This window comes from Metarhizium brunneum, chromosome 1 (assembly GCF_013426205.1).
Source record: "Metarhizium brunneum chromosome 1, complete sequence".
NCBI lineage: Eukaryota > Fungi > Ascomycota > Sordariomycetes > Hypocreales > Clavicipitaceae > Metarhizium > Metarhizium brunneum.
Window position 1 is genome coordinate 8,024,555 of NC_089422.1, and position 22,894 is coordinate 8,047,448.

The 22,894-nt window shown below is 52.1% G+C and overlaps 9 protein-coding genes across 9 annotated transcripts; 4 read left to right on the forward strand and 5 right to left on the reverse strand.

Annotated features, from left to right (window-relative positions):
• Nucleotides 1–378: 378 nt before the first annotated feature.
• On the reverse strand, nucleotides 379–3,528 carry Hltf (Helicase-like transcription factor; the record flags this gene model as incomplete). Its single annotated transcript, XM_014692656.1, has 9 exons — nucleotides 379–608; nucleotides 659–1,290; nucleotides 1,344–1,445; nucleotides 1,503–1,775; nucleotides 1,830–2,398; nucleotides 2,453–2,875; nucleotides 2,929–3,021; nucleotides 3,087–3,172; nucleotides 3,225–3,528. 9 exons carry the CDS (start codon nucleotides 3,526–3,528, stop codon nucleotides 379–381), a joined length of 2,712 nt encoding a protein of 903 aa, XP_014548142.1.
• Nucleotides 3,529–4,308: 780 nt separating this feature from the next.
• CDO1 (Cysteine dioxygenase) lies at nucleotides 4,309–5,102 on the reverse strand (the record flags this gene model as incomplete). Its single annotated transcript, XM_014692655.1, has 3 exons — nucleotides 4,309–4,427; nucleotides 4,496–4,748; nucleotides 4,824–5,102. 3 exons carry the CDS (start codon nucleotides 5,100–5,102, stop codon nucleotides 4,309–4,311), a joined length of 651 nt encoding a protein of 216 aa, XP_014548141.1.
• A 1,787-nt stretch (nucleotides 5,103–6,889) lies between these two features.
• On the forward strand, nucleotides 6,890–8,475 carry SSU1_0 (Sulfite efflux pump SSU1; the record flags this gene model as incomplete). The annotated part of the gene is made up of 4 exons (XM_014692654.2): nucleotides 6,890–7,089; nucleotides 7,205–7,443; nucleotides 7,535–8,259; nucleotides 8,326–8,475. The coding sequence occupies 4 exons, from the start codon at nucleotides 6,890–6,892 to the stop codon at nucleotides 8,473–8,475; spliced, it is 1,314 nt and encodes a 437-aa protein (XP_014548140.2).
• A 525-nt stretch (nucleotides 8,476–9,000) lies between these two features.
• nca2 (Nuclear control of ATPase protein 2) lies at nucleotides 9,001–11,086 on the reverse strand (the record flags this gene model as incomplete). Its single annotated transcript, XM_014692653.1, has 2 exons — nucleotides 9,001–10,999; nucleotides 11,070–11,086. The coding sequence occupies 2 exons, from the start codon at nucleotides 11,084–11,086 to the stop codon at nucleotides 9,001–9,003; spliced, it is 2,016 nt and encodes a 671-aa protein (XP_014548139.1).
• A 1,279-nt stretch (nucleotides 11,087–12,365) lies between these two features.
• On the forward strand, nucleotides 12,366–13,475 carry ERG25 (Methylsterol monooxygenase; the record flags this gene model as incomplete). Its single annotated transcript, XM_014692652.1, has 3 exons — nucleotides 12,366–12,376; nucleotides 12,467–12,572; nucleotides 12,675–13,475. 3 exons carry the CDS (start codon nucleotides 12,366–12,368, stop codon nucleotides 13,473–13,475), a joined length of 918 nt encoding a protein of 305 aa, XP_014548138.1.
• Nucleotides 13,476–14,017: 542 nt separating this feature from the next.
• On the reverse strand, nucleotides 14,018–14,566 carry omt2 (Pterin-4-alpha-carbinolamine dehydratase; the record flags this gene model as incomplete). Its single annotated transcript, XM_014692651.1, has 3 exons — nucleotides 14,018–14,224; nucleotides 14,286–14,348; nucleotides 14,414–14,566. 3 exons carry the CDS (start codon nucleotides 14,564–14,566, stop codon nucleotides 14,018–14,020), a joined length of 423 nt encoding a protein of 140 aa, XP_014548137.1.
• A 592-nt stretch (nucleotides 14,567–15,158) lies between these two features.
• On the forward strand, nucleotides 15,159–16,508 carry G6M90_00g024450 (uncharacterized protein; the record flags this gene model as incomplete). The annotated part of the gene is made up of 1 exon (XM_014692650.1): nucleotides 15,159–16,508. One exon carries the CDS (start codon nucleotides 15,159–15,161, stop codon nucleotides 16,506–16,508), a length of 1,350 nt encoding a protein of 449 aa, XP_014548136.1.
• Nucleotides 16,509–18,393: 1,885 nt separating this feature from the next.
• G6M90_00g024460 (uncharacterized protein) lies at nucleotides 18,394–19,838 on the forward strand (the record flags this gene model as incomplete). Its single annotated transcript, XM_066129939.1, has 3 exons — nucleotides 18,394–18,424; nucleotides 18,860–19,278; nucleotides 19,380–19,838. 3 exons carry the CDS (start codon nucleotides 18,394–18,396, stop codon nucleotides 19,836–19,838), a joined length of 909 nt encoding a protein of 302 aa, XP_065985983.1.
• Nucleotides 19,839–20,433: 595 nt separating this feature from the next.
• Nucleotides 20,434–22,889, reverse strand: arp5 (Actin-like protein arp5; the record flags this gene model as incomplete). The annotated part of the gene is made up of 4 exons (XM_014692648.1): nucleotides 20,434–20,463; nucleotides 20,537–22,257; nucleotides 22,316–22,636; nucleotides 22,709–22,889. 4 exons carry the CDS (start codon nucleotides 22,887–22,889, stop codon nucleotides 20,434–20,436), a joined length of 2,253 nt encoding a protein of 750 aa, XP_014548134.1.
• Nucleotides 22,890–22,894: the final 5 nt, after the last annotated feature.

A 22,894-nucleotide genomic window follows, 5' to 3' on the forward strand; every position in this document is an offset into this window, starting at 1 on the left:
TGGTGCTCCACAACCCCCAAACGCCAGTTTCCGTCCGCCATGTACAAGTTTGTCCGTTTTGTCCATGCATAGCGGATGTCGGTCTCACAAGCATTTGGATTTTCCATGGACGAACGTGAGTTATCGGGTTGTTAGCCCGTAGCTGGTGTAAACCAAGCGAATATCACAAGAGTTACCTGGGCGGCAATACATGAATTGTTTTCCGCCGATACTATGGTTAGAGACGTCTGTAATTCATGAAATAGACCCTTCCGAAGCCAATAGTACACTCGCCACATGTGGGCGTACTTGATGTCTCATGTAAATACTAGCAAATTGCCCAGCGTCGTACATTAATATCTCTAGGGTACCGACCTTCAGCAAACGACAACAAATCTATCAAGACAAGAGTTTTGCAATATCTGCCATTCTCGTGTCCTTCGTATGCTTGCCTTTCCTCTCTTTTTCCTGAAAGGCCTTGGTTACAAGATCTCTTTTCTCCTTTTGGACGTCCATAACCCGCTCTTCGACTGTTCTTTCCACAATGAGCCGCCAAACCGTTGTCTTTCTGGTCTGGCCAAGACGATGAACTCTGTCGATCGCTTGGTCCTCAATCGCTGGTGCCCACCCTAAGTCTTGTTAGTTATGAGAAGTTGGCCTCAAACAAAGTGGCACTTACAGCTGTCAGACAAAATGACAGTATCTGCAGATACAAGATTCAACCCGACACTGCAAACCGCCAAGCTAGCTAGCATGACGCGAGTTTCGGCGTCGTTATCTAGTGCCCGGACTGCACGATCACGTTTCTCCGTGTTCATACTGCCGTCTATGCGGCTGTATTTGATTCCGGCGATATCCAATTGGTTCTGGATTATGTTCAGAAATGACGTCCATTGGGAAAAGATGACCACCTTTGACCCATCCTTTTTCAATGTTGCCTGGAGAATCTGCATCATTGCCTCTGTCTTGGAACTTTGAGTGGCCATATCAAAGTTCTTATCAAAGGAACCCTCTGCTGCTGGTTCAAGTAGACACTCATCCGAAAGTTTGTTTCTGCACATTGGGCATTTGTGTTGTAAATGGATAGCTTTTGTGATACAAACTCGGCAGAAAACATGCCCGCAATTTGTTATGACTGGAGCAGTGGGAACGTCGAAGCAAATGGAGCAGTCTTCCTGACTCTCCAAGTAAAGCCGAAGAGCTTCCTGTAGCAATGCAGTATTCTTCTCATTGAATGGTACAGCTTCTTGGCCTTCGAACAGCTCCATCAGCTGGTTAATGCGGTCCTTGCATAGGGTCCAGTGGTTGCAACTTGGACGTCTTGTTAGCCTGCGTGAGGTCTCGAAGGGAAGAAGCGAATTTACCTTTGTCGCAACCTTAAAAGCCGCTCTAGGACGCCTTGGAACTGTCCCTTCTGACCGGCTGCCTTGGCCTGGTAGTCTGCCAGAGCACCACGTGCCTCCGTACTAAACAAACCGTCAACACCATGTCAACTTAAGTAGACGTCTTCATGAGTTACTCACAGTAATGCCTCATACTTCCTTTTCTCTTCAGGGTGGAAAGTGATCCTATGAAGGTATTCCTTTTTTTCGGGTATTTTCAGATCTACAAATTTCATGTCCTTCTTGCGCCGTAGGCAGATATCCTGCATCAGAGCCTGCAGCATAATTTCAGCGCTGGCATCACCGGAAACTAATCTCCTCGTAATTCTCGTATTGAAAATTTCTGGATGCTCGATGCCGCCGGTAATATGTAGAAACTTTATAAGAGACTGCAAATCTTTCACAGAGTTGATGCTGCGAACTAGTTAGTACCACCGAATTGCGGAGTGTTTAGCTATATCAACTTACATCGGGGTTCCAGTCAGTACCCATCGAGATTTGGCATTGATGGCACACGCGGCCAACGCGACCTTTGTTCTCGCGTTGCGGATTGTGTGCCCCTCATCGAGAACCACACGTTTCCACTGTATGCTTTGTGACAGCAAAACTTGAGGAACATTTGAATCCTTTTCGCGGGCCAACTTGCCATAGCTTGTGATGACAACATCGAAGTTCATGAGCTCCTTCGCCCTCATTTTTTTGTCCCCATGGTAGACCAGCACGCTCGGTAGATGCTCCGACTTGACATGCCTATCGATCTGTTGTTGCCAGTTAGACATGACACCAACAGGTGCAACTATCAAAGTGGTACCGGAACCTCCTGTCAAAATCAAGCTGAGAATCTGAAGAGTCTTGCCAAGACCCATATCGTCGGCCAAAATCCCCCCCGAAAAGAGCTGGGGAGCTGTCGCGCTCACAAAGTCCGTGGCGACATTCCAGTAATTTCCTCTGATGTTCTGTTTCCATAATTGAACTTGGTTGCCTAATTCCTTGGTCGGCAAAGCGGGGTTCTCCTTTGAAGTCATCCATGCTAATCCCTAGCCTAGTGTTAGCGAAGTCAGAGGGTTGACATAAAAATCATGCCAACTTACTTGTAGTTGATAGGGCAATAGAGTTGCCTTCAGAGCAGCTGGCTGATCACAGCTGGGCATGTTACGCAAGTACTCTTCATCTGTAGCAAACGTCTTCAGAGCATCTATCCCATCTCGGAACTCTAGGGATTGGCTCTTTTTTAAGATATCCTCCAGAGATATCTCTGGCTCTTTGGGGCTTGCGGAACCCATGCCATGCGTAGTTCCTCCGGCCTTCAAGCCCATTACAGTCCTCTGAGCTTCTGACTCTTTTCTTGTCTTGTTGAGCTGAGTAGCCCTCACAAGTTTATCACCTTTCAGTGAATTTTCGATTCTGGTTCTTTCCAACGGATTACTAGGCCCATAAAAGGACAGCGTTACCGGGCAGTCGTATTGCCCTTTTGGTCCCGTGAGCTGTGCTTCAAGAAGGATATCTCCGCAGTCCTGTTCCCAAATGTTAATACTATGGCCTCGAGCATCTGAAAGAGGTGGCATACAATATACGGGGCGATTTTTTCCACAACTTTGCGTGGCAGATGTCCGATCTGTTGGTACATGACATTGTCAATGCGGATTGCGTTGCGATCATACTAAGTCTGAATGTTAGAGGACCTAGGTAAACTTGCTACATATAGCTTAACTTCCTGAAACTAACCTGATTTGCAGGTTCTCTGCGACAGAGCACAGCTTCCCCAGTGGATGCATGTCCTCTATAATACTGAATGCCGACAATTTTCGTTTCTAATGCCAAGTGTAAGGGTTTGATTGTTGAACGAAATTAGAGTTTTCTTACCAAACGTGCCATAGAGCTCTCTGGCTGGCCCGTCGTCGTCCTGAGTCAAATCCAAAACCTCACGCTCGTAATCAGCCATCTGAGACGTCGTAAGAGGCTGACTGGAAGAAAGAGGTGGCCGGCCATTCTGCGATCCGGGACCTGGTAAATGGCCTGCCCCATTTGACAAAGTATTGTAAACAAATGTTCCACCTACGCCAGTGGAAGAGGATACGGGAGCAGCCGATTGACGTTTGGCCTGTCGACCTGAATCATCGCCAGTGAGGTCTACCACATTCAAGCCTCGTTTTCTGGGACCTGGCATGGTGGCTGTGCTTGAATATTGGGTTAGCGTCGAATGCTATTGTGAATAGAAGGTTAGAAGTTGGTTGGCACTTCAGATACTTACGACGATGTCGTTGGCAGAGTTCCTGGAGTGAAAACAGCAAGATTGAAATGTAAAAAAGTATAAAAACTGAAACTTTCTAGAAACACTGCTTGACACCTGTCAATGCACTCGCAATTCACAATACAACAGCTGCGAATAGCACCGCTCAATTGACACTCCTAAGTCCTGATTATGCCTAGCGCGATCCCTGGGTTCTCAAACGCGACTGAAGCTCGCGCGAAATCACGTGGTGTCTTTTCTGCTAGTCATCAGCCAAACCAGCGTAGGCTGTCGGTCGGCCCACTAACAACCTATTCAGGGCTAGCGGCAATCACGCAATCGATGAGCCAGCCCAAAGGAAAGGTATGAAGAGCAACGACATCTCATCAACCACTTCTTTCTCTTTCAACTTCACTCCACACTCATTTTGGGACTCTGGAAGCATTCTAAGAACTGGGAGCTTTCATTGCATACCCTAATGTCATACTATCATTACAAAAAGACGTCGCTAACTCAGAATTCGGACCAGAATGCCCCGACTCCACAGCAGCCATGAAGGAAGCTTTGGGCCGGCAAGCCAGGGCTGAATGGCCTCGAGTGGGCAAAGAGCAGAGAAGAAGAAGGAAAAATCAAAACGCTGGACACGCCAAAGAAACAGACATATGCCGACATGAGAACATCTTCGCACAGAGCGACCTTATCCCTTCCCTTGATCCCTTACTTGAGCAGACGACCGTACGCTGAGTAGTAATGGCATCCAGGCACATGGCTACTCTTGCCAGTCTTCTCATCGAAGATGTGGCATCCCTCTTTGGCTACGTTAGGGGGAGTGTACACTGGCAAAGTTGCTAGTTAGTTTGCTGACAAGTGTTGCATGAGGGATTGAGCGTCGGCTAGGACGTACAGTGCAAGGAGACGGCAAAGTCGCTGCCCCTATTAGATACGCGGTGCAAGCCAAGTTCGTCGGCCATGTAAGTGACACCATTCTCTTTATATGTCTTCTCGGAGATGACCTGCATGGGTCCCTCGTCATCATCGTCTTCAGGAAAGGCGTAGCGGGTTTCAGTTAGACTGCCGTGCAGGATCTTCATCAGGCAATGAGCATTGCCGTGATCATGGATGGGACTCCCTTTACCGGGGGACCATACGAGAACCAACTATACATCGCGAGACAACGTCAATCAGTCATGTATTTGGAAAGGCACAGTCATCATCAGGCAGCGACAACTTACCAAGTTGCTCTTGCCATTGCCCTCGTCGACGAGATTGCGGGTATAGCCCCGACTGGCATCACCATAGGCATACTTGGACCATTCCAGGGGATTACTATCATAGTTGATCATCAGATCGGTCAACGAGCCTACGTCCACATCATCCGAGGTTAGGCCTGATGAAGGGCCCAGGACCTTCTTCATCGCCAGGACGAGTTCCTCGAACTTGTCGGCCTGTGGGAACGTCGCAGCAGACTTGCTGTTGATGGAGAGGGCGCTGGAGATGACGTCGATGGCCATGATTGATTGCTCTAACGATGAGTGATTGATGATGCGTGGAGGGAATATGGGACTCAAGATGCTTTTATGCATTATCTGACGATGGGCAACAACAGAAAAGGACAGCACGTCGACAAGGCATCAGGCGTTTCCTATCAGTGGAGATGGGGGAAACGCCGACTCCCTACTGTGAGCCGCCAAGGTCACCTGAGTGTCTGGGTAGTGTCGGCGGATAGTATCACCGGCGTCAGACGGTGGGGTATCGTGTCCAAAACATTTTCGTCCGACCGCCCACGAATGGCCAAAAAGAGCAGGAATGGCTTCAATCGACGTGGGAAACCTTGAGGGCTGATGGGTTGCGACGACGACGGTGCGATATGGTTGGTCACCTGCAGAGACGAAAAGTGGGCACCCCCGCCTGAAAGGCAGTGTTGAGATGCGCTCAAGTAGGCACGGATACCGGAGGCGAAGAGACGGCCGGGAAACAGGGAGCAAAGTCTGTGAGAGCCGAAGCGCGCACTGAAATTGGGCAGTGAGTAAGTATTTTACGAGAAGTTAATCATCAAAAGGGTTTAGTGTTCTATAATTACACAAGTAGAGTATTTTGCAGCTGTCGGGTGAGGTAGTTTTGAGACGGCATTTGATTATCCTCAAACTCTAAACTTTTGGTGCACCAATGCGAAATTAAGCTCATGGCCCGTAGGCAGCCCGATGACTCGAGTGGCCAGTAAAAAAAGTGGACAGAACTCGTGTCGAGGAACAGTTTTTTTCTATTTCCAGTCTACTTGGTACTTGTACTTGCTCCCAGCCAGTTGGTCTTGGTGACGACCAGACTCTGGAGCCACGCCCAAAGAGCGCTGAAAATGGGTCGAAGGGGCGGGAATTCGGCACCGAGCGCGCCCTGGAGACGGCACCTGGGCACCCCAAGGGAAGGGACCAGTTGACACTAAGTAGTAGTCTGGTTGACCGGGCCAGAGTATTGTGTGGCAGTGGACGCGACATGGAACACCAAGGCCGACCGCCGTCCACCGACAGCCGCCTTGCCGTTGTAGGTACGGGTACAAGTTGAGAACCACGATTCACTGCGGGATACTCCGTACAACGTACCTCCTAGGTACTTACTTAGGTAGGCGACCCGAGAGACGGCTTTATTCCCGCCTCCACGGCTGGCATTTCCGGCACTGATTATTATTAGTCACATCTCGGGGGCCGCCTCGGAGCAGAGTGGGCATCCCGCCCGACTTTGGAAAGTGGCTCTTGCATGCCGCGGAAATACAATCTTGACTTGACAGGTTTTTGCTAATCACGGCCGGCAGGCTCTCCCTGGTGTAACAAAGGACCACTGGCGCGAGAAGTACTCAGTGCTCAGCACTCCAGTGGCCCGGCATGGACAGCCGACGGGGACGCGGCACAGTCACACATGGCGACACAGGACACAGGGCATAGAATGCCCAACATGGAAGGGCCGCGTTAGTCTGGCCTTCCGGTACCCTACGGCGATGAGTAGGGCCAGCTGGCCGCAGGAAACGGCACCTGGAGGAGGGGGGCTTGGCGGCTGGCTGCACAGAGGCGCTTTCTCCGGTCCAATGTCGGCTTGGACGGAGGCGTCAAGTTTTCTGCTGTGGAAAGCCATCCATCGGCCGCTTAAAAGGACGGCCCAGTCCACGTCATTTTCGGATTCGTTCCCGTCTCGGATGCCGCCAGTATTTTGAATCCTTGCCAAGAAGATTTCTTTGGGGTGTCGAGAAAAGGCATTGCTTGTCCTTGGCACGTTACTTGGCGACACCTGCGATACCTGTCCAGCCACCATGCCGGATGGGCTCTCGTACTTGTCGGAAAACTCAACCTGTGCCATGAGCACCCATGACGGGGCCGACCACAACCCCAGCGAGATGGAAGACGGCGTGCCTGCGGGAGTCTCGCCGCTTGAAGAGACGCCGTGTCAGAAGAAAGCGAGGGAGGTGCAGGAACGGGGATGGCGGCGCATCATTCGCAACTTTACGCCTTCGTGAGTCTATTGCCGTCATGCAGGCCTTGTTGTTGCCCTGTACAGTAATTTGTGCTGGGACGACGGGACCGGTTATGAGACGGACGTGGGAAACTAACCATTGTTCCTGTCATAGATGGTTTGCAGTCAACATGGGGACTGGCATCGTTTCCATCCTCCTCCACAATCTGCCATATAATGGCCAATGGCTCCAGTTCATAAGTTACATCTTCTTCGGCCTCAACATCCTTCTCTTCGTAGCATTCTCATGCATCTCCCTGGTGCGGTATATCGCCTATCCCGGCATATGGCGGGCCATGATTTCGCATCCAGGACAGTCGTTATTCCTGGGTTGTTTCCCAATGGGTTTTGCCAGTATGTCTCAGCGCCTCCATGATCCAACCACATCACATCACTCACTTGGGTTTTTTCTTTCTCACGCAACATGCTGACTTTGCACAAACAGCCATCATCAACATGATGATATTCAGCTGCGCACAATGGGGCGACTGGCTCGTCTACCTCGCCTGGGCATTCTGGTGGATAGACGTGCTCCTCTCCATGGCCACCGCCATCACCATGCCCTTCATCGTCATGCACCGCCATAAACCGGGCCTGAACAACACCACCGCCGCTCTGCTGCTCCCCATTGTGCCGACAGTCGTTGCCGCCGCCACCGGGGGCATCGTTGCCGAGGCGCTGCCCAACCACCATCACGCATTCACCACTTTGATTGCCTCCTACATCCTCTGGGGCATCGGCGAGTGTCTCTCCGCCTGCGTCCTTGCCCTCTACTTCCACCGGCTGACCATTCACTCCCTCCCGCCCAAGGAGGTCATCGTGTCCGTCTTCCTGCCCGTCGGGCCCCTCGGCCAAGGCGGCTTTGGCATCCAGCAGCTCGGCAAGGTGGCCGTGAAGCTGCTCCCGGTAACACCAGCCTTCAAAACAGTCGGCGTGGACGTCGCCCGCGGTGCTGAAATCCTATACGTCCTAGGCGTATTTTTAGGCATGGTCTTGTGGGGGTTCGCTCTTGTCTGGGTGTGCTTTGCGCTCATCAGCCTGGCGACAATTCGCGATTTCCCCTTCAATATGGGCTGGTGGGGGTTTACCTTCCCGCTGGGCGTGTGGGCGACATGCACGAGCATGCTGGCGATTAACTTGGACAGTGAATTCTTCAAAGTTGCCACAACGGTGAGTTTGCGTGGATGTGCCGCGTTTCTTCAAGTGTCGTTCCACGTCTGCTAACTTGGGCGATAGATTATTTCGCTGTCCGTACTTCTTCTCTGGATGATGGTTGCCAGCAGGACGCTTCGTCTAGCCGTCAGAGGCGACTTGTTTTTTGCCCCTTGTCTCAAGGAACTCAAGGAGAAGGAAGAAAGGGAAGGAGACGCTGGTGAAAAAGTATGAGGGCCTGTGTCTTTAGGAGTATAGGATCTGGATTCCGGGTTATTTATACCAAACCTCGGCTGTACATGTATGAGGTTCTATTTGCATGGGGGCGTCCGCATAGCGATTTCTTTTTTTTTCTCCCTTTTGTAACAAGAGGAAGCATCTGGAGTTTTGGCAGAGCATGGTTGAATAAAAGTCAAGGCGGACTATCACCATGGGGAAGATCTGGGGAGATAATAATCTACAAGTGGGCAATCTATGTTTGCAAGCCATCATGGGACCCTTGAGTGAAAATGGAATTCGAGCTGATAAGACAAACTCCAGTGGTTGGCTGGTGTTGGCGATAAGATAGCAACCCCAATGACGAGGGATTTCGCAACTCCGCGGTCGCCGGTAACAAGTCAAATTGAAACCCTGTATGCATTTTCTTGCTAGTAGTACTGTATGTATGTAATCTGTCCTTAAAGTTCCACCTGAAGCGCTATGCCATGCATGTGTGATTGTGTAAATCCATGAAGAAAGAAAATATGTACAGCCATGTCCTCATTTGAGCCACCTAGCATACGCCCATCGGATTCGCTCCAATGCCTTGGTCTGCACTTGTATGCCCTTGATATTGGCCAGATCGTCAAGATCTTCCAAAAAATCCTTTTCAACATCCCGAGGCATCAAGTTCCTTGCATAGCTGCGCAGTATGTGTACTTCACATAGCAGCAAGCCGTGGTCCTTGTAGGATAAAACATTGTTCTCTGTCGGCCTGGCTTCCGATAATATTCTGTCGATGTTCCGCAGGATTCGCACAGCCCTGCCTGACTTCTTGTCTCGTCGCAAGCCGCTTCGTCCTCCAAATATGCCCCGTAGATACTGAAGCACACCAATTGACACCAAAACTCCTGGCGTCAAGCCCACAAAGCCAAACACTAGCTCTTGGCTCTTCAGAAGAGAGTCAATGCCGGTCATGGCCACTTCCAAATCGACCTTGGTCTTTTGCACTTGAATCAGCAGCGACCGGACCAGGTCGCCGCGCACTGCGCCAACAAAGGGGCTGCGAAGGTCTTGCTCGTACGCCCTCAGCACGGGAGTCACATCCCCTTCGGCAACCTTGTTTCGAATTTCGGCAAGTTGAATATCCGTTATGGAGGAATTCCCTTCATAAGCAAAGTGCGGCTTGTCTTTGGCAAAATCCACCACCATTCGTTCCAAACTTTCGCGGTCGGCTTTCAGACTATCTCGGCTCATGATAGCAATGTCACTTGTCGAGTCATGGCGGATAGTCCTGATAACCTTTGTCGTTGGCTGCACAACCCAGTTGAACCAAAAATCCCGGATTGTACCGCCAAGGTTCGTAATCCAGTTGATGATTTCGTCTTGACGGTTGATCAGGATGCGCAAAACGGTAGTAGACGACAAGACCCCCACCGCTGTTGGAAGCCAATATCTGATGAGTTGTGACGGTCGGCCATTCTCCCTAGCCAGACTCTGCATGTTGTTGAAATGATCCGGAAGGGTCTTGTCTATTATGCGCAAGAGCCGACGAGACAAGACAGCGGGGCGGTCCAGCGTGACACTCTCTTCCAAGTGCACGGACAACTCAGGGTCTTCTTCCACACCGGCGAAGACTTTATCTTCAAAGTCATGAATGTTCACGTCCAGGGTACAGACTTCCTTCAGAACCATATCCATCAATGCAACGCTGCGCTCAACCACGCCTTTGAGATCATGACTGTCATGCACGTCTGCCTTGTCATCGTCATGACCAAACTGAAGCCCCTCGTCCATCAACACCCCAAGTCCGCTGGCTGTGATTTCTCGCAGCTTGCGAAGATGGGCTTGCTTTCGACGAGCCTCCGATCGACAAAACGCCACGGGTGAGAGGACCTTCCGTTGGATGTTGGCAAAGGAGCGCTCTCGAATAGTGTCGCGCACAATGCCATAAAACTGACGCCATTGCTGCGATACGCCGGCGGCAGTAGAGTCGACAAATTCAACGGGCGAGTCTCTGACGGACAGGGACTGCAAGCGCATCTTGCTGGCGCTGTATACTTCCAGGGTCCACGCCCAAAACCGAACTGGCGACGTCTGGACAGTATAAAGACTGCTGTAGGTGTACGAGTTCAGCACATCCGACCAATACCAAATATCGTCGTTGAGTGGAATGATTTGATCCAGCAGGGAGTTGAGAATGGCGCCGTATATGTGGACGGTGGCCTTGGTTACTAGCAGCCATTCAATCTCATCCTCGTAAGCACTCTTGACCACTGGTTGCTCTGTTTGGTCAAGTTGGTTGATGCCATGCGGTTGCAAAGATGGCAGCCCGGACTGCGCGAGGAGAGCCTTGACACGATGCAGTGGAAGCACAGAATCGGAGGCAGAAGTGGCACTCAGGGACTGAACAATCCGAAGCAACTCATCCAACCTTGGAGAAGTGAGCGCCTCAGTAGTGACGAATGCACGCTCTTCTACATCAGACCGACCATCATCCGATGCGGCTTCTGATATCACCGGCAACCGATCCAGATAGGCATCCAGACGGCGTACTTGGCTGGGAACCAACGAAGGTCAGTCAACACGGGACAAAGGAGAACCGCCAGCAAATGGGTACTTGTACTTACTCAGACACCAGTGACATGATACAGGACACCGACGATGAGGAGAAATGAGGCCCGTCAGCCGGAATCGAATGCCCTGGTGTGCGGCTTGGCTCACAACGCGGCGGGGGGGGCTAGTGCCAGACTGACAGAGCCTCAATCGGCATGGATCGAACCGACCAGGCGGGAAATCTGGTGATTCTGAAAGACGATGTGGGGGAGCGAATCAGGAACAAAGCAGAGGTCAGTCAGCAAAGGCGATTACAGTTGACAGGCTCGTCACACCATGCGTGGAGTGCCGGGACGACGAGCAGCCGACGAGGAACGATTATTGCTTTGTTTATTACTGAAAATAGCTGGGGCGGAAGAAACAAAAAGCAGACTTGGACGTGCATGACCAAGAAAGATCCCGTCAGATTGGTTGGCGGTCGCGTGGGGCTCCAGCCTGACGGCCCTCGTGTTCGGATTCGAGGCAGCAGGAGGGATTGGGGACAAGGAGCAAGAACGTTTAAGGCATTCAGCAGAGACAAACAAAGACGGGGGTTGTCAGAGAGAGAGACGTCAACTCTTTCTCAAACAAGTCGGACCACAGGTGGATTGAGTAAGTAGGTTAACAACTTGATGTTTTTCTGTGAAGACCACAACAATCGCATGGATGAGACCATCATCCATCCCAGAACAGGCAAACAGGCAAATTGGGTGGCAACGCGCCGTGGTGTATCACGACTGCGTATTCGTATTTTGTATCAAGTCTTATCGATATCGCAAGGTGACAGCTGGTTGGCTGCCGGAAGACGGGAAGCACTACTGGAGGTGGCACCATTCTCGAGCCACCCAACCAGCAGTGCTGAGAAAGTCTGCGCATTCTCGTGCAGTCGGTTCCTCGCAAGCCGACAGAATGGCCATGCTCCATCGGGGGGGCGATCATGTGCGATCTAGCACGGGCGGTACCTACCAAGTACCAGGCTGTGCATTTGCCGCTCCAGCCACAACCAAATGTACCTAGAAGGGTCCTCAAAGAACTTCTGCGGGTGGCGGTTTGATTGCATGGTCCCCTGAGAATCTACACTAATCAGGCCAGAAATGAACGGGGAGCAAAAATACAATGTTAAATGAACCGCGATAAAATCTCACACGTCCCCCACTGTCGCGGTTCCTCAGCTCAATCAATCACCTCTCTTCCTTGTGTGTCACTGTCTGTTTTCTTCTCATACACCTCTTGCGCATTGTTGTTTTCGCGCATACTCCTCATTCAGCATTCTGCTCTTTTTGTAATATCCTGCTTCCGACGAGACACTGCTTGTCTCGTCTATCGTCCCTATGGACCTGGTGTGAGTTCTGGCCGTCCCTCAACATGAATGACCCCTTTTTGTCGAAAATGACAAGCCACGGCAATGCTAACAAGAGGTTCCATCTCGCAGCAACACCACCGTTGGCGCCCTGAACCAAACTCAGGATTATTTCAGTGTCTTCGAGGAGGTCTCCAAGTACAATGTTAACCTCAACTATTTCGAGCGTCTCTGGGCAGTACGTGCTCCTCTCGCCACCGCGTCTCACTCGTGTTTCCCTGGCATATTGACATCTTCGTGAGCCATTGTTCGGCGGATACGATTGTTGACCAACTGATAGGCGTGGTATTTATACATGCAGAACGATACCCTTGCGACCGGCATCATGAGCTTCGTCATGCACGAGCTTGTCTACTTTGGCCGCTGCCTGCCCTTTATGATTATGGATAAAATTCCCTACTTCCACAAGTACAAGATCCAAAGCCAGAAGATCCCGACCTTGAAAGAACAGTGGGATTGTGCCGCCATTGTCCTCATCAGCCACTTCACCGCCGAGCTTCCTCAGATTTGGGTGTTCCACCCTATTGCTACCTATTTTGGCATGGATTACGGCGTGCCATTCCCATCTCTCCTGAAGATGGTCATCCAAATTTCCATCCTATTCGTCATGGAGGATACCTGGCACTACTGGTTCCATCGAGCTCTGCACTATGGACCTCTTTACAAGGCTATTCACAAGATGCACCACACCTATTCTGCTCCATTTGGTCTGGCCGCCGAGTACGCTTCGCCTATTGAGACTATGCTGCTCGGCATGGGTGTCGTTGGTTCTCCTATTATTCTGCTCTCCGTCACCGGTGACCTTCATCTCGTCACCATGTATGTCTGGATCATCCTTCGTCTCTTCCAAGCCATCGATGCCCACAGCGGCTACGACTTCCCCTGGAGCTTGCGCCACATCCTGCCCTTCTGGGCCGGTGCCGATCACCACGACATGCACCACGAGAAGTTCATTGGAAACTACGCCTCCAGCTTCCGCTGGTGGGACTTTTTCCTAGACACCGAGGCCGGTCCCGAGGCCAACAAGAGGCGCCGTGAGCGAAAGCTCAAGGCTATCAAGGACGCCAAGAAGGAGAATTAACTAGTACAATTTGCCAACTGTCGGTAAAATTTGCAGTTTTTTTTCTCCTTCCAAAATCTCAACGATGATAGGTATACGTTCAGCGCGTTGATCGGGACGGCATCTCTTAGATAGATGGCGCATGGCAGGAGAAGAGAGACCTTGAAAAGAGACGTCGAAAGTAACTATAGATTAATGGTCATGCATATAATGCGGCCCACGCCTAGTCTTGAAGGCGTTCGCTATGGCGTTTTTGGGAAGTTGCGGACTGAGTATGGCATTACATGATTTATTGTATATATAATATTTGGTTGTGGCATGCCCGCGGGAGCCCTTAGATGAAATTAGTTAATAATTCTTACTCAGCCGTTCGTTTGATTGATTTGGCGACCCCTACCCCTCGAACCACATTGAAGCAAGTGTGTCTTCAAAATGGCGTACATGCAACACGAAGCTCTGACGGCATAATGTACGATGCCATTACTGTTCGTACAAGGGATCATTATACGGCCTCCGAGTGCACCAAGATCCAACTGATTCCCTTCACAGCGTCCGCACGACCATTACTTCTCTTTCCTTGGCGCGCAGCAATCGCCCGAAGAAGAGGCAGCCTTGTCCGCAAGCCCCTTGACCTCACGGCTCGCAGGCTCCGGGTCCAGTTCCCCAAAGTCCTTGGCAAGGGCATCACAGATCCCAGCCAGTCTGACATCCTTCTCCGACAGCCCCAGGGGATTATGCGTCGTCCACCGAATAAACGTAGTATTATAGACCTGCGCCCTCGTCCCATCAGACCAGAACTTCTCACGGAAGGAACATCAAGAAAACGCGTACATTTGACCATTCGGGATGGTGGTTCTTGAGTTTACACTGCAACGACACGGCAGTCATGAAATCCTACACCAAAGATATTTCAGCCACTGGTCCGGGTTTTCAGATCTCGCGGCTGCAGCACGGCGTACCCATGTCTTGGCGAACGTCTTGAACTTGAAGCTTCGTTCTAGGGCCTTCCCCTCGGAAGATAGCGTCCATCGGCCCCCGGATGAAGCTAGGAGAGGCGCGAGCGCTGATGCGGTGGAGGTTTCGTCAGTGCCGGGCGAGAACTTGGGCTGCATGGTGGAGTATCTTGCGGAGGGGTGGGTGCGCGAGAGAACGGTGCGGGTGAGTGTTATTCCTCGCAGTAGGCGGGACATGACATCGATGGTATAGGATGTCGGGGTTGATGTGGTGTGGTTTAAGTTTGAAAGTTGGGATGGCTGGTGGAGGGAGAGAGTTGCCATAATGGGAGCTCAAGGGTCCCGCAAATGTCGTCCATCTCATTTATTGCTCCTTGAGTTGACGCACGATATCTAGTCATCACGAAGAAACGCCAAATCGTAAAAAAAAAATGAAGCCTGAATCTCCATCTCATTCGGTAAATTGGTTATGTGAAACTGCAGAATGATACGCCATGGTTTCGATCTCGGCAGCTGTACCCGTCTCCGCCAGCCACCTCGACGAGGTTACACGGCTTGCCAAACTCTCAGGGAGGAGAGCAACCGTCAAAGCTTGACTTTCCAACTCCAAATATGCTTCTGACTTGAGAAGGAAATTAGTATTTGCAATCCATGCTTCCTTCAATTGAGCACTGTCCTTCCATCACCGTAGCCCAATTGCACTCCCTCACACACTCTGATATAAGAGCTACCCTATCAATCCACCACCAACATGCGAGTCCCAATCCGCAAGCAAAACCTCCCAGAGTCGCACATCGACGTGGCCGCACACAAAGATGAGTCCACCACAACCCTCCTCTGGGCACAGCTCCTTATCCCCGGAAGAGGCGAGCCCATCCAAAACGGCGCCCTCGCCATGCGCGGCGGCAAAATCGAGTGGGTGGGCTCGTTTCTGAACCGTCCCTCCAAGTACCACGACATCAACCCGACATATGTCCATGTCCTCATGCCCGGCCTGTGGGACTGCCACGTCCACTTCGTCGCGCTTGACGTTGCGAGCTCGGTGTCCGGGCTGGTGGGCTTCCTGCCTGGCTTCAGCGCACTCGCCGGCGCCATCACCGTGGATGATTTGAAAGCCACCCTGAACGCGGGATACACGTCTGTCCGAGAGCTCGGCGGCTACGGGGGGGATGTGTGGCCCGGCGTACAGAATGGACCGCTCGTAGGCCCGAACATATACTCGGCCATTGGCATCATGTCCATTACCGGCGGACACGGGGACGAACACAATACCCCCCTGACAACCGTGGTCGAGGCCATGACGTACGGAAGCATGCCGCTTGCAGTCTGCGACGGCGTAGAAGATTGCACAAGGATGGTCAGGAGAATGGTCCGCCGCGGCGCCCGCGTCATCAAGGTGTGTTCCAGCGGAGGAGTCCTCAGTCTGAACGACGACCCTGAGGACCGGCAATTCTCCGACGCAGAACTCAAGGCCATTGTCGAAGAAGCAGGCCGGAGTCGGCGCGCTGTTGCCGCCCACGCCATTGGCAAAGCAGGCATTCTCGCCGGCCTCCGGGCTGGCGTGAAAACTATTGAACACGGCATGTACATAGATGAGGAAGTTGCCGACGTCATGGTCAAGCAGGACGCCATCTTCGTCCCTACGCAGCACATTGTCCGGGTCTTGGCCGCTGACTACATGGATCAACTCCCGGAGCCTAATAGGCGGAAACTGCTCGGTCTGATCGACAAGTCCAAGGAGTCATACAAGCTTGCCATCAGGAAGGGCGTCAAGATCGCTCTGGGTACAGACATGGCGAGCAGCGATCGCAAATCGAGGCTTTCGCACGGTCATAACGCAAATGAGCTTGTGTATGCGGTTGAACTGGGGATGACGCCATTGCAGGCGATTGAGAGCGCGACGGCAAATGGGCCGCTAACGCTGGGTGGTCTTGCGCCACTCAGTGGGCAGCTGAAGGAGGGATATGATGCGGATGTGATTGCCGTTAAGATGAATCCCTTGGATGATATTAGTGTGCTTACGAACCCGGAGAATGTTACGCATGTCTGGAAAGGGGGAAGATTGTTCAAGTCTACTTCAGATAGGTTGCCGCCTGTGTGAGCAGTGTCGACGGAAGAGATAGAGGATGTTTGGTGATGAGGACGTGTTACTGATACTTTGAATAACTTTGAAAATTGTAGACATAATTTACATAATTTACAGTACTCCGTTCAAGTTGTATTTGCGGTCTGGTGGCGGCGTGCTCGGATGAATCGAGAATTAAGTAATTCTGGCAACGACTGAACGATTTCTAAAGGCTTTAGACGGGATGTAAGCCGTGGGCAGAGTTTAGATATGACTGGGGGAGTTTCGTGCTGGCTGAGCTCTTGACAGTGTAGAGTGATACACTGCACTGGTAGAAGGCATTGTATCTTGTCAGGCCTTCGTTGATATGATGCAGGGTACCAAGGCATCTGTGAACGGGTGTTGATGAAATAGCAGCATACAGTAAGAACGCCTTTTCCGCCCCAGGCCGAATACTTATGCGCGGCAAATCTACTTTACCAAGACTCTATCGGACATACATGCTGGTTCCTTTCTGGGCTGTGTACCAGATAACGCATTGCAACTCGTCCAGCCGACGGAGCTGAAAGACTGCTGGAGGGGGCGGGAGGTTGTCACCCTGGTTTCCGGTGGCTCCGGCCTCGGGTAAGTTTTGCGAGACGAATAATCTACCACTCCGGTAATCCGTAATGGCAGGTGGGTGACATAACGCCCAAAGGTGCATGAGAACGTTTGTTGCTGCCAATACATTCGGGCACTACCCGAGAGCACGGGAATGACGGTGTGTAAACAAGGATGGGCATCAGACTTGTTTCCAAAATGATGCATATGTATGGTGGCGGTTGTTTGGGTTTGTCCTGATAAGATGCGCTGCTCACTTGGTTTAGTTGAAGTACCGTGAAGCAGCTGTATGCGGCTGTGGTAATAGCGTGATTGAGTGAGTAAATCATGCTTGACCCGTCGCACACTTCGAACTCGCTAACCACAGACAAGGCATATTCCTCATCTGGTAGAATCAGGTAGTCTCGAGCTGGTGACCACAGGACAAGTTGTTGACCCGCTTTTTTAGCGTTGGCTGTTGTCAAAGTTCTCTTGTTGCTGACAAACCAATATGTTGATGCTTTGCCGGCGCCGCCCGGCAAACAGAAAGTCTCCAGGAGACTAGAGAAGCAGCGCGACAGATAGTCCAGCAGGGTCATGGAGGTGTGTGGTAATGCCAAGAAAGGAGGACTAAGCTTTCATCTTGATATTGGCGTTGGCATTGGTTGGCATTGCTCGGAAGTGAGACGCGAAACGTACTGTTGTTTCGTCGTCCGGACATAACTGGGAACAACAGGGAGGATGGAGTTGAGACGACATTAAGCAGCAGCTTGTGCTCTCTGGCCGTGGACGCCCCCCATGTCGTCCTTGGGTGGTGGTCCACCATGCTTAGTTGCATCTTCGAGTCCAGCCACACCATTTTCTGTCGTAGCCTCCGTTGATTGCTGAATCGAGGTGCCGGGGCGACTGCGAGAGCTGTCATGTCCTGTCGAGGATGTGGGTGCAGAGGGGCCGAAGGAGGGGACGTGGATGGCTGGGAGGCAGGGCAAGCTGTTCTCGAGACTCGCAGACTTGGAGACATGCAATGCTTCGTTTCTGGCGGCGTCATCTTATTACATAAGCCGATTCCGATACTCCGCTACGGAGTACTACTGCCTGGCCCAACGAGATTGTTCATGGAAGCTGCGACTGCGCCTTGTGATGTGTGTGTGTGTGTGTGTGCCACCTACCCACCCAGCCCGAAGGGCAAGAAAGGCTAGTCCGCACCTGCCCATCCCCGGGGTCCTCTTTTTTCCCACCACGTTCATGTCAGCAGCTTCGACTCTTGCGTACTCCGTTCCCGTAGTATGTAATCCTCGCCTCGCGCATCTCGAATGCTGAGTCAGAATATCCCATCCAAGCAATGCAGCAACCATCGAGTTCTGGGAATCAAGGTAAGTCAGCAAGATCATCTTTCCCCCTCTGTCTTGCGCACGACCGCTGTGCCTCTTTTTTGGACGTGTGTGAGCACTTGCACGCCCGCCAACTGCATGGTTTCATTCCTGCCCGAGGCTTTGTCGGAATTGCATCACCTTTTCCGCCGTCGCGCGAGCTGCCGTGTGCTCCTTGGCCGAGGCTCGCCGTCTCAGTCAAGTGACGAGCAGCAGCTTGGGGCTTCGCACGCCCATTTGCTATTTGCTTGGTGCTGCAGCCTCTGGGCAACAGCCATACTCAATTGCTGCGTTTTGACTTTTATTTGGAACGCCAGCACGGCTGTTGCCTTGCTTGGTCGGCTAGGCTCTTCCAAGTGCCAGACTTCGTGGGAGGGTTTATGGGAGAAAGAGACCGAAGCAGACCTTGCTAACACGGATTGGCCTTCCTCCGAGCAGAGCAGCACTTGCGCGCACAACTGGAGCTCCTGCAGAGTCACGACGCCGAAACTTCGACAGCTTCAGGCTCGTGCGACTCGAGAAGCGCTCTTTCGCACTCTCCGCCGGCGCGAACGGCGAATGGATACGAGGAGTTGGCCGCTGCCTCACACGAAGCTGCTCGCGCCTTGAGCAAGACTCAAGCCGAGTCGCATATTCACCCAGATCTCCGAGCTACTCCAGGCCACCCATCCAACATGATGCCCATGGGGCCTCCTTCTGGACATAGCCCTGGTGGCAGTCCATCCGGTCCGCCCAATGCTTCCATAGCCCCAGCCCCGTCGTCGTCGGCTCCCGAACCTGGCGCTGCCGGCGACGGAAGAAAAGCAAAGCGTGAGCTTTCTCAGTCGAAGCGTGCGGCGCAAAACAGAGCTGCGCAGGTAGGTTTTGTCTTCTTCTGATTTGACTTTGGATCCCAGACACCGTATATGCACCAACCAACAAGTTTTTTGGTGGATAGCAGCTAATGTGGTATATAAAGAGAGCATTCAGGCAGCGCAAGGAGGGCTATATCAAGAAGCTTGAGCAGCAGGTGCGAGATTACGCCGAGATGGAACAAACGTATAAAGTCGTGCAGGCCGAAAACTACGCCCTGCGTGAGTACGTTATCCATCTTCAATCGAGGCTCATTGATACCCAAGGAGAGTATCCGCCTCCGCCGCCCAATGTGAATCTTTCCCAGTCCTCCGCCGCCCAGCCTCCTCCTGCAAGTGCACCAGAGCCAGCGCCAAACCCTGGAGTTGGAACGCCACTTGAAGCTGTTGCCCAGGCCGTAGCTGGTCTTGCTGCCCAGGAGCAATTGGCCGAATCCCAAGGGCGATACCCCAGCCCCGAATATAAGCCTGAGCCACGCGATGAAGATAGTCGCACAGTCGACGAAATCAACAGACAACTTCACCAACAGAGCGAAGAAAACCCTGGTCGACCGGCAGATGTGTAGTATGAACTACGGTTGTGAACGGGACCCATTCCTAATGGACTTCTTGAGGCTGTCAGCCTTTTTTTACGGAGGCGTTGTGGGATACCTGTTCTGGATGCTAAACCCCTTCCTTACTTGATTCACCATGGCGTTATTGGAGTTGGGCGACGTGATATGAAGCTGGAACTTGATGGCTGCGATGGCTATGTGAATTCGCTGTCAGTTGGTGGTTATCAAACCCAACAGGAGAGCAAGGCTCAAGAGAAACTTGTACAGCGGGTTGGTGTTGAACATATTTATCTTGCTTGAAAGGGAGTGTTGTGGAATAGTCTATCATTGCTGGCTAGATGATGGGAGGAAGATGTTCCCCTGGTCGCTGAACCCGAAGTTTTCTATCGAGAACCTCACCATCTCCCCTATTAGGCTTCCTAGACGCCGCGATGGAACCTCTTTACATTTCTAAGTGCCATTCTTATTTCTTGATTGGTGATTCTAGTCATGTTTGTGTGGATTATTTTCTCTATTCAGTACCTAACGATTCCCCATAAATAGAATACATGACACTGAAAGCCAGCCGCATCTTGACTCCGATACCCTTCGCCGATAACAAAACCATTTAAGCATACGAGTTGCCCATATCATGCTCCTATGTTTCCACGTTAGCCAAAAAAAAAGGTCCCTGCCTCATTGCACAAAGACAGGCGCAATAAAAAACGTACCTTGATATATTCTGGTCCCTTTTCGCGATACTCCTCCCTCGTAATGGTGGCTGCCTTCCACGCTGGCGTCCCTGCCCAACCCGCCGCGCCCTTCCATGCATCCAGCAAGGCATCCTGCGCTCGACGCACCTTCAACTCCGAGTCAGCAGGCAGCAGCGCCCTCAGCCCTTCGCGAACTCGCTCGTCAAAGTTCTGGAACACGGTGTTCCCACCCGTGAGGAAGATGTCCTTTAGGAGTGCGTCGCGGTCAGGCATCCCGCTCAGGCGCTGGTTCAGCATGTCCCCTGCGATTTCAATAATGCCCGCCTGGTCGACGCCTGCTATGGACGGGCGGAACACAATCTCCGGGACGCGGATGCGCTCCACGTTGAGATGGATTTGGCTGAGCTGTGCCTGGGAGGCTGGGTCAAAGGGCCGCGGGCCGCGTGCGAATGCGTGCAGGAGGGACTTGGACCAGTCTGATTGTGCTTCCTGAGTTTGCTCGTAGTCAAAGTCTGGATCGTACTGGAGGAGCTCCTGCTCGAGGTTCTTGAGGTTGGTGGCGAGGTCTTCTTCTTCCTGTTCGTCTTCGCTGTTCTCGCCGACGGCGATTTGGCGATATACGCCCCAGTCGTCGTCGTTGGCGCCAAAGTCATCGTCGTCTCCGCCGCGGCGACGCTTCTTGGTGGGGTTGTCGGATGCGAGGTTGGCGATGCTCTTCATGCGGATCTGAGAGGCGAGAGACTTGCGGTTGCCTAGGTCGGCTTTGAGGCGGTCGCGCTCCTTGATCTTTTGGAGGGTCCGGAGACGAGCTTGGCGCTTCTCTTCGAGCCAGTTGTCGAGATCATTTTCCCGGCGTTCCTTGTCGAGACGCTCCTCCTCAGCGACTCGTGCCTTTTCAGCTTCCTTTTCAGCTTTGGCACGTGCCCGAGCGTCGTGGTTGGATTTCATGAGTCGCTGTTGGCGCTTCTGCTTGATTTGCGCCTCGTCGAGCTGGTCGTCGGGGACGTCAAGGAGGTCAAAGTTGGGCTGCTCCTGGTCTTCTTCAGGGTCGCCGCCGACGTCCTTTGTGCGCGCCTTCTTGATGGACTTTTCCAGTTCCTTGACGATTTTGTCGAGTTGGTTTTCATCCTTGATCTCGTGGCTGTCTAGCTGACGGCGGATTTCCTTCTTGGTTTCGTCAACGAGCTTGGCTTGGAGATTCTTGTAGTACTCGAGATCTTGTTCCTTCTTCATCAGCTTTTCCAGTCGCATCTTGGCGGCCTGTTGTTGTAACCGACGACCACTCTCCTTTTTACGCTCCGCTATCCTAGCAAGTTCCTCCTCGGTTTTTTGAACAACAACTTCCTCCGTGTAGGGGTACTGAATGACGACGTCTCTGTCTTCTAGACCTGTCCAGTCTAGGTAGCTTGTGATTTCTTCATCGTAATTCTTTGACACGTAAAAGTGGTCTCTAATCATGTGCTCAGCCTGTGAGACGTTTAGTTTGGCGTTGAAGGCTGGGTATTTTAAGCGGATGAGTTTGAGGAGATATTCGGCGCCATGGTATCCTCCCCAGTTGAGCCGTATTGCCTGTCCGAGCATCGCTTTCGCGTTGTATACTGGGATTATGTGCGTTGAAGTGTAGGATGATGAGACCACGAGGCCTGTGTTGCCCTTGTTTTGTCGATACGAAAAGAGAGAGTCAATGCCGTACGCCAGCGATGGTGCACCGTAGCATTCGAAGATGATTTCAGTCATTGCTGGACGGCCCTTGTTAGCTGTCAAGTTCTCGTGAAGGGTGCAGTGAGTTTGACAAACATTTTCTTGAATATGGCAAGTTGGCGACTGCCTCTGTCATGACGATGGGGACGTCTACTCCGTCGCTTGATTCGTTCAGTCCCAGTTTGAGAAACACATAGTCGAGAACATGCTCCATGACGTCCCAGTTGCTCACGATGCCAGTGCCCGCTTCGAATGCCCCCCGGATATGGCCTCGAGCTGTCGTGTCGGCATAGCAGTCGGACCCGGCGAATGAGAAAGTCTTGCCAAGCTTGCGGTCGCGATACTTGGACATTATCGGGGGTATGCTGAATCGCGGTGCCGACTCGAATGACCACCCGGCGCGAATGGCTGAAGACCCTGCGACCATAGGTGTTAACTCGACTATGTCTTGACGGTCTGACCTGCAGATTCATCATTCATCTCACTCACCATTGTCAATCACGATGGCAGCATTGCCCTTGTGTTGCTCAAACGCCTTCTTGTATCCATCAGCCTGAGGCTCAATGTACTTTTCGAAGCGAGTCTCTTTGACGGGGAAGATGTTGGCAGGAGGATACGCCTTCCCGTCCGGCCGTGGTTGCTTTGGGTCGTCTATCGCAGAGGGAGCCATGGCGT